The following is a 10,460-nucleotide window of genomic DNA, read 5'->3' as shown; positions in this document are numbered from 1 at the left end:
GAAGAAGCGAGGAGGTGCACGAAGAAGGATAACCAGAGCCTCAAGAGCAACCTACAGAAGACCACCAAGGTATATATGTTTCTGACTTAAAGATGAAGAGCTTGTACTTGACCATCAATGAGTATGATTTTGGACATGTATTGCTGTGGAGAAAATGGATATTTGGACATGTATTGCTTGTCTATTTTGGACATGTGTATGATTTAGTTAGTAACCACTTTGCGGTATTACACTTCATCCAACTTCTAAGCTCGATGCATGACCCGTTGAGAGTCGAGAGAGGTACCTGCTACCGGCCCCAATCCCCTACCCACTCCGCGACATCGGCCGATTTCACAGAGACGGGAGAGGTGCATGACGTCGGTTGTAGGTCTAGGTTTTGTCCTACTCGGTTGTAGGTCTAGTGTTCGTTGTACTATCATGATTGTAGGTGAATAGACCGAAAATTTTCCAGGAAAAAAAGGATGACGATGCTAAAAAAATCCACCTAAAAAAAGGTACTAGTTTATGAGAAAACTCGTGTTGGTTCTCTAGAACAAATCCGTGTGTACACCAACGGTGCGGGAGCAAATTATTTCCGCGTACACTTATCCAGAGGCCATTTCCATTTCCATATCGCCCGCGCGGACTTGGCGCGTGCGCCTCCCTTCTTTCCCGCCCCGCGACCCCCCCCCCCCCCCCCCCCCCCCCAACCCCCAAAACCCTACCAACTCCTCCACCACCCCACCCTCACCAACCGCTCGCCATGGCGCCGCCGCCGCCTCGCCGCTCTGCTCCCATGTTCCCCGGTAAGCGTCGCGGCACCTCCTCTGTCCTGATCACCCCGTCCTTGTTAAAAACCTAACAAATAACAAACCCGCCGCACCGCAGCCGGCGGTACGACGCGGAGCATGCTCCTCCAGGCGGCGTACGACGGCGACCTCCGCTCCTTCAAGAGTACTCTCTCTCTCTCTCTCTCTCTCTCTCTCTGCGCGCGCACGGGCTCTGATTTTCGTGTGATCCGACGGGTTGCAGGCCACGCGAGGGCGCTGGACAAGGGCAGGGGCCGCCTCAGGGAGACGGTGGAGGCGGTGACCGTGGAAGGAGGCGACGAGGCACTGGAGGGCGTCGGGGCGCTGCACCTCGCCGCCGCCAGGGGGAACCTGGAGATGTGCGCCTACTTGGTCGAGGAGCTGCGCGTGGACGTGAACGCCGTCGACAACGGAGGTCGGCCCATCTCTTTCTCTGATCTCTGTCAACAAAATGCATCCTCACGCACGTCTGGTTCTTGATCTTTGGTGCGCACTGTGAACACGTGTTTCTGATGAATAAATTCAATTGTCATATATTGACAGGTAGAACGCCTCTGATTCATGCTATGTACGGTGAGAGGGTGGGCACTTTCAAGTATCTTCTTGATCATGGTGCCAATCCAGACAGAGTTGACCCCAATGGATTTGCCCCTCTACATTCTGCTGCTGGATCAGGTCCCTCTCCAAGTCCATGAACCATATCTCTGTTTGTGCATCTGTGGACACATAGGATCTATTTGCCCTTGATTCATGATAGGTTTTCTTTTACTGTGCTAATAAGTGAATTATCTTTGAGCCTTGTGGTTGAATTGTGCTGAAAGAAACATCCAAATTTATATCATTATATGTGGGCGATGGTCTATCTTTTGGGTGGTCCGGTGGCCTTTGTATTTGTTATTCACCAGAGTAAATTGCATGATAGGTCCTTTCTCTGTGACGCAATTGCTTCAAGGTTCTCCATAAATTTCAAAATTGGATTTTGTGTCCTCAAAGTCATATAAGTGGAGCAAGTAGGTCCAAAAGCCTTTTCCCTTGAATATACATGTTATCCTCCTTCTCTTTTCATAAGGGATGGTGTACATAGGTTTTTTTGGGGGGGTGGGGGCACCAACTCGTTGACCTGCTCCAACGATACATGCAAATCTAGGGACCTACAGTCCAGTTTGCACTATTGTTTTCTTGAACGTGTTGGAGAAAGGCAGTTTCGTCTATTAAGAATAAGAAGTATGATTGCATATATCAATACCAAGGTTTGCAAAGATTTAAACAGTTACTGGTCCTCTCCATTTTATCAAGTGTAAATATTATCTCTGACCGTTCTCCCCTTCATTGCACTGTTGTACCACACGCTGAGGATAAACTGGGATCTCAAGGCTTCGGGAAAGAAATGTATTATCGCTAAAATTGCTTGTCCACTTATGTAATAACTACCTGGTTTTTCCTTTATTCAGGATATTGTGAAATGGTAAAGCTATTACTTGCAAGAGGAGCTTGCACCGACCCGGTAACTTGCTGTGGGACACCACTTCATATTGCTGCTACTGAAGGGCAAGACTGTGCTATGAAGATTTTACTTGGCCACAATGCAGATGTAAGTTTATGGCATACTAATTCTGCCTGAACATTCATAGCATTGTATGCAATCTAAAAAGTTGGTCTGAGGCGTAGTTTCCTCTTCACCAAAGAAATACGGTTCCATCAGAGTTGTACAGTTCTATCATTTTTGGTTTTGCCAAGCTCCAACTTTTATGCAATGAACAATTTATTCTGAGAACAATTTTCCTTTGGTGTATTTGCAAATCTCCATAATAGATTATTCTCTATCATGTATTGTCCCTCCTTTTTAAGTGCCATTTGGAATTGAATAAAGTGTACTAGTGAATACTTGGCCAGGAACTAAACACAAGATATTCCATAACCATATGTTGACAATGTTCTGATTCATTTTCCAATGCCATGGAAACCGCTCTCTCTGCTCTCTCTGTTTTTACTGAAATTTGCCATGTTAATATTGCTCTATGTATTCACCATTCTATCTGTAGTTTAATTTTCCTGTATCCCTTGTATCAATAGATATAAGTGTAGGAACTAACATGCTTAATGTCTCTCTCCAGTACAACAAGATGATAAATGGTATGACACCTCTCTATTTTGCTATAAATGTCTCCTCGGTGAAATGTGCAAAACTCCTGATTCAGGTATGATAACTTTAACTTAGCTTTGCCTGTCCCTGGAATCGTATATTGGAGGTGTTTTTGCTTCCAACATTTAAAAGTTCCAGCTTAGTGAACTTTAGCTTTGTTTGCATGGGATTTGGTTCGTGACCATAGGCTACCACATGGCATGCCGTCCTGTTTAGCCCTGCAGTGCACTTATCAGTGTCTGTCTTTTAACCTTTATTTCTGAAACTGTGACCATCAACTAGCTGCCACAAATGTGATGACAATGAAGCAAAAATCCCAGTACTCACTTCATGCTTGCAAATAAAGTAGCCTTGGCCTTGCTATTTCACTTCTGAAATTGCACATAAAAATATGATGCGTGACTGAGACATCTTGAGAACTGATTAACTTTTTCCCATATAGGCTGGTGGTGTTGCCAATGGAGATTTTATCTTAACCGCTTTAGCTGATGCTCCAAGAAATGGATCAGCGGAGTGCTTGAATTGCCTACTGGGGTTTGCTGGTGAATGGCGTGCTCGTAATGATGTAAGTAAGATTATCTCTTTGCTACTGTACTCGTGCACTTTGAACCTTGCAGTTTTTTTAACAAGGCAGCAAGTTTTGCTTCAAGGAAATCTTGTATATTCAAGAGGAAATTGCCAAACCAGAAGTGTGATATTACTACTTTGTTGCAAAATTTACTTATTTCATTATCATGTACTCCCTCTGTCCCAACATAAGTAACTCAACTTTAGTACGGAGGGAGTATATTCTAAAATAAATTGTCAAAAAGTTGGTGCTTGCTTGACTAAATGCATCCTGCAGTGATAGTTTTTCCTGACTGGAATGATACTGGTAGAAATTATTTCCTGTAACTGACCTGATCCCCTGTGTGATTGGAGCATCAGCAGAATAACTAGCTCTGCATAAATCAATGTTAAATCTGCTGATTATGTCAGCAGCATGCCTCCTCAAGTTGGCTAATGACTTGGCTCAAAATAATTTCGTATTCATACAGTTTATTTCATTCATTCTACCAAAGAAAAGATCAAGTTGTTGAAATGGCACTGTTGCATATCCTGTCTGAAAGCTGCTCTGAAATGTTTCAAAGAAATTGGTATCTCTTGTGTCTTACTTAGACATGGAGTACTTGGGTGCAGTAAAGGTAGGTCATGTAAAAGTAGTATGTCCAGTTCTCATGCACTGCTGCTTGAGCAGTGTATTATTATTTGACATTTATTTACATTGTTGGCCTTGTAAATATTTCGGGAACAAAACAAAGGCATGAATCAGGAGAAAATATGGCATTAGCCGAGTTACAAATTTCTCGGCAAATCCTTTTTTACCGACTGTGCACAAGAGGTGATTACCTGTAGTTATGTGGAAATTGCCTAAAGAGTATTTACAAGATATAAGATGGGGTGGACTGACATGGCAAGCGAGGTTGCGTAGATGTAGGATGTGCAATGCTGATATTAGTAGTTACTGAAAGGAAGTATTGCCAATTCGTGATAATGCGGGCAGCAAGTAATCTTTAGTACAATACTGAACATGGTTGCCAGTCGATTGTCATGAGTACTTGAATGTGGAAACACTATATCTGCTATCATAGCAATGATGAGCAGAAGATTTCTATGTAAATCAACAATCTTTTTTCTTGAAATCTTTACATCACAGTTTTAGATAGTTGCTTTAGAATTATTATGCGTTCCAATGCATCAAATCAACTTTCGATTAAATCTTGATGATTCAGGAGGAGCCTGTGGATAGAAAGAAAGTAGCAGAATTGAAGTCACAAGGGAGCAAGGCAGTTGCAAGAAAGGATTTTCTTTCTGCAGCAGAAGCCTACAGTATGGTACATTATGGCATCATATTTCTCAGCGTCTATCCTTTTCCAGCCTCCAATTTTTTACTGCGCAAATCATAACGACTTACACAGATACTCCTGTCCACTCTCATGTCATAATGCTCAGTTTGACTCTTTAGAAGTTTATGCAATTGGCTCAAACTTACTCCCTCTGTCCCATAATACAAGAACGTTTTTTACACTACACTAGTGTAAAAAACGTTCTTATATTATGGGACAGAGGGAGTAGTAAACTGGATTAAATTGGTAAGAAATGCAACTTAAACTATACGTATGTTTTAAAGTGCAGACTAGAAATTTCCTTGCAAAGCATTTGAACTCTTCGCTTAAGTGTTACAGAAGAAGTATATTTTTTATGGTGTTGGTTTCCCAACTTGTTATTTCTGGTTTTTTCATCTGATCCATGCATGAATGTCCTGCACAACCATTTAGAACTGAAGTTAGGTAAACTAAACCTTGTATATGTACATATATGTGCGGCAATGTGTGTATTTCTTCTTTGAGTATTTTCAGTTCCTATTTCAGTGTTCACAAAGTTGTAATTTACAAACGTAATCTGCTATTAACTGTTGTTTTAACATGTTCGATGTAGGCACTGGAGCTTGATCCTGATGATGCGACGTTGTTCTCAAACAGGAGCCTTTGCTGGCTTCACATAGGCAAAGGAGGCAAGCCTTTGCTCAGTTTACTGGATGCTTATGAATGCAAAAAGAGGCGGCCTGATTGGTCGAAGGCCTTCTACAGGGAGAGCAAAGCTCTAGCGTTACTGAAGGTTGGATAGAAAATACAGCAGCTTGACTTTTTCTTTCGGCTTTGCAAATCTTTCATAATCATTGAACTGGTCCCGTATCATCAGGACTACAAGGGTGCATGCGATGCGCTTCTGAACGTATTGAAGATGGACCCAGGGAATGCTGAAATCGAGGACGGATTGCGGTATTACCCTATCTTTCCTTCAGTTACAGCATATCTATCTTATGGTGATAACTCTTGCACTGGAGGCTAATTGTCTATGAAGCGCTTGCCTCATGACATCACATGGTTACCTTGAAAGTTTAACTTTGTGTAACGTAGGATTGGACTTTTGTATCCCATTTTAAGTTTGTTCGGGGATTTTAGGAAGGCGGCTGCTACAGATCATCCGGCTAGCAAACCGTCCGATTAGGCGCATTTGGCCCGTCAGATCATATCAACTCAGCCACCCATTCATCCTTCTCCTCTCGTCTTGCATCCAGCAGCCCCCGCTGGTGCGACACCCGCCTAGCAAACTGTGATGATGCAAAGAGAAAACCGGCGACTGAAGCACTGACGCACCTGCTGTCGCCGGCGACCTCGCAGCAGCGGCGATGCTGCGACCCCGATGAGTGCAGCGCCGCCCACAGTCCCGTTGCATCCCTCGCCCACACAACAATGACGGTGCTGTAGAAGTTGCAACTTCATGATAGCACTGCATGATGCATGCAAAGCTACAGCGCAGCACCATGGCTACGTCGATGCTCCATTGGAGCTCCATGGAAGCATTGTGTAGCGCAGAAAAAGCTCCAACGCAAGTACCCATGGCAATGCTCCATTGCAGCACCGCTCTCAGACCATCGTCAGACCGTCGACGTAACATGACTTGCAGCAGTCGTGGATGTGCTGCAGCACGAGCCGCGGTCTCTCGCTGCACCGACCGCCTTGCAGCAGCTCACGCACGCCTTGTTGCTTTGTAGCAGTCAACGCCGGTGAGGATGCCCCACTTCTCACGGCAATGACAGATGCAGCCGACAGCTGTTGCAGCACCGACGAGTGCTGCATCGCAATCACCGGCGACTTCAATGCGTGCTGCACAGAAGCACCGGTGTTCTGTGGTAGCATTCATGGCGGAGAGAGCGGGAGGTTAGAGACGAAGAAGGAAGAACGCGTTTTGGGGGAGATGCGAAACAGGTGGCTCACGCATGCTGGTCTCCAGGGAGATAAGGTTGGCAGTTGGTGGGCCTCATGAGAACGTGGATGTGCTTCCAGGCCAACTCATGCGAGTTTGCATGCAAGCGAAGTGCTCCGTACGATCTTGTTCAATCGGACGCCTCACGGCGCAGCGAGAAATCAGCCGGTTTAAGTTATTCCTTTTAGGAAGCATCGACGTTTACTTAAAAAACCTTCAATGCCTCTGCATGTCGGACATGTAGTTTTATCTTTTAAGCATTCCCTTCATTGCTAGTGTTCTCTTTTATGATTTTATCCTCGAATGAGGATTTTAGAGATTTTGAGAAGTACTCACAACATTCCGCGTTAATTGCATTTGCAACAAGCATAGCTCTAACAGTTCATGAAATGTGCAGGAAAGCTATGGAATCCTTGAAGGTGTCTCAAAGCACCAAGGCCAAGTGACCTATACACCCAGCTCAGAAAAAAGTGATCTATACACAGCTGTTCATGAAAATACAGTAGCTCCAAACACATGCACACATTTTGTAGCCTTGTGGGAAAGATACATGGACTTCTTGGATCATTATCCTCCTTGTGTAAGTTAAGTGATGAGTGCTAAAGCATTTCGGAGGTTTCTGTCTGGTGTTGTGATGATGTATTTGCTTTTGCCATGTATTTGAGGGTGGAGGGCTCCATGAATCTCCTCTAGTTAAACTTAAGAGAACGGTGTGATAGCTCCCGGGTGTCCCTACACCCTCATGAGCAGTAAAATCAAAAAAATAAAAATAAACCAAAATAAAAAAATCTGAAATTTTGTGACATCAAATATGCTTAAACGTTTTATGTGCTTGCAAATTACCGTGCACACACTCGACAAAGGCATAGGCTTTAACATTGCTACCTTTGCTATTATAATTATTTTGCTTGGTCTGCACGGTATAATAGCTTTGATGCTATCCTAGAGTTTGGTGATTATTGTTGATAGCTCTGCTATTATAATTATTTGATTGCTAGGATATGGTGGGTTTAGATTATTAGTATAGTTTTGATTCTTACACCCAGTATTATAACCATTGCAAACGATGAAGTTGAAATCATTCATCTCAATATCAGTGAAAGCATTTGTAGGAAAAAAAATTATGTCTTTAATCATACCTTTAGGCTCATCGATTGTTTTCTGTAAGCTCTTCATTCTTTTCTTCGGTGATTGAATTTACCTTTCTAAAAATTAATCACTTAATCACTCAACATGCCACATCTAGAAGTTTCTTTGCACCAGCGTGACATGCTTTCTCATGAAAGTTCCTCCTGCAGCAGTATCTAGCATGTATTTGGATAAAGGATATAAAGCATTATTATAATACATGGGGAATTAATCATTCTTCCATGATGGTTTGGATAATAGACAAGTATAGTTGGAGCTTGGAGCCTTGGACGATGAGTTTGGTGAAGGAGAAGAGTTATCAAATTTTTTTAGGGAAGACCATCATGGCTAGCTTTATTAATTAAACAAAGGGATTACATCATCTACCAGCACGGACATAAGGCAGTCCGGAGGTTCGACTGTCCAACTAGAAGAAACCTTATTACAGTAACTGAAATTAGCTAGCACATGAGCCGCTTTATTACACGAGCGATAACAATGCATAAAGACAACCTTCTCGATAGAAGAAGCAACATCCACACACTCCATGAATATTGTTGTCGCCGCATCCCACCATCTGGATTGACCATCACAGAAATTGATAAGATTCAAAGAATCTGACTCTGCCTCAACACGGGGGAATCCAAGAGAGTTTGCGAGTATTAGACCATCACACATTGCCAAAGATTCAGTGGTAATAGCATCTGCCGCATGATCAATAACTTTGCACTGAGCGGCAAGGAAATTACCTTTTTCATCTCGGATAATTGCTGATGTTGCTCCTGATCCCTCATTAGCAAAGAAAGCTGCATCAACATTCAATTTCACAGACCTAGGGCCAGGTTTAACCCACCTCCTTTCCCTGTCTCCACTCGGTTTATAATTAGCTTCCTAGAAATTGTTTGTAATTGCCAAGACTGACATATGCCATCACATGGGGGTGGAGGGTTACTATTATGTGTGTGTTGACGTCTAATCCACCATAAGAACCAACAGCCCACCACAAGTACTTGCTTGATGTTCAAATTTGGTTTAATTGGCAGTGGCTTATTTTGCATCAAAAGGAGGTGCTCCATGGTCACAGACCCGGATTTATCTATTTCCTTTGCCTCTTCCACCAAATCTGCAATGCCCAGGTTACTCTAGAGCTCTTTTGCGTGATCACAATCAAACAAGAGGTGTCGAATGTCCTCTGCATCTTGATGGCAGATTGGACATGCCCCATCTGAACCAATGTGCCTATTAGTGAAGATTGACTTTAGCGGGATAATTCCTTGAAGAATGCGCCAACAAAAAATCTGAACCTTCCGTGGAACTTTGATCTTCCACATTGTACTCCATATTTTTGGTGTATTTGATCCCCCGGGCTGGGCCAATACATTTGCACGGGCCTGAAAAGTTTTAGTCCATTGTATTTCATATGCAAATTTTACTGTAAAGTAACCTCTACGGTCTGGATTCCATGCAATGAAGTCGTCAAACGATCCATAATTCAGCGGAATTTGTAGTATCATTTGAACATCTACTGGGTTGAATATGCTTTTGATTAAATCCTCATCCCACTCTCCTGAAGTTAGATCAATAAGATCATTGACCGAGGATAACACAGTTTGTCCACGCCTTGTGATCACTTTCCGGTCCTCACTCGATGGGATCCAGGGGTCCCTCCAAATATTAACATTTGCACCAGTCCCTATCCTCCATATGTACCCCAACTTAAAAGTTTCTAGGCCCTTCATTATGCTTTGCCATGTAAATGACGCACCACTCTTCAAGGTAGCTTCAAGTAAATTTCCATTGGGGAAATTGATACGTCTCCAACGTATCTATAATTTTTGATTGCTCCATGCTATATTATATTCTGTTTTGGACATTATTGGGGGCTTTATTATACACTTTTATATTATTTTTGGGACTAACCTATTAACCGGAGTCCTAGCCCAGAATTGTTGTTTTTTTGCCTATTTTAGGGTTTCGAAGAAAAGGAATATCAAATGGAGTCCAAACGGAATGAAACCTTCGGGAACGTGATTTTTGGAACGAACAAGATCCAGGAGACTTGGACCCTACGTCAAGCAACCAACAGGGAGGCCACGAGGTAGGGGGCGCGCCTTCCCCCCCCCCAAGGCGCGCCCTCCACCCTCGTGGGCCCCCTGTTGCTCCACTGACATACTCCTCCTCCTATATATACCTATGTACCCCCAAACGATCAGAGACGGAGCCAAAACCCTAATTCCACCGTCGTAACTTTCTGTATCCACGAGATCCCATCTTGGGGCCCGTTCCGAAGCTCCGCCGGAGGGGGCATCAATCACGGAGGGCTTCTACATCAACACCATAGCCTCTCCGATGAAGTGTGAGCAGTTTACTTCAGACCTACGAGTCCATAGTTATTAGCTAGATGGCTTCTTCTCTCTTTTTGGATCTCAATACAAAGTTCTCCCCTCTCTTGTGGAGATATATTCGATGTAATCTTCTTTTGCGGTGTGTTTGTTGAGATCGATGAATTGTGGGTTTATGATCAAGTTTATCTATGAACAATATTTATCATATCTCACTCTCGTAAGTGACCGTGTAGGGATTGACAA

General features: G+C 43.3%; 1 protein-coding gene across 1 annotated transcript; it reads left to right on the top strand.

The window, feature by feature from the left end:
• Nucleotides 1-691: 691 nt before the first annotated feature.
• On the top strand, nucleotides 692-7,408 carry LOC125549173 (uncharacterized). Its single transcript, XM_087517120.1, has 11 exons — nucleotides 692-788; nucleotides 871-936; nucleotides 1,015-1,206; nucleotides 1,335-1,466; nucleotides 2,243-2,382; nucleotides 2,906-2,989; nucleotides 3,377-3,499; nucleotides 4,707-4,808; nucleotides 5,413-5,592; nucleotides 5,677-5,756; nucleotides 7,142-7,408. The coding sequence occupies exons 1-11, from the start codon at nucleotides 746-748 to the stop codon at nucleotides 7,188-7,190; spliced, it is 1,191 nt and encodes a 396-aa protein (XP_087373246.1). The 5' UTR covers nucleotides 692-745; the 3' UTR covers nucleotides 7,191-7,408.
• The last annotated feature ends 3,052 nt before the right edge of the window (nucleotides 7,409-10,460 follow it).

This window comes from Triticum urartu, chromosome 3A, assembly GCF_056163025.1.
Source record: "Triticum urartu cultivar PI428250 chromosome 3A, HENAU_Tu73, whole genome shotgun sequence".
NCBI classification, from domain to species: Eukaryota; Viridiplantae; Streptophyta; class Magnoliopsida; order Poales; family Poaceae; genus Triticum; species Triticum urartu.
This window is presented reverse-complemented; position numbering and strand designations above follow the sequence as displayed.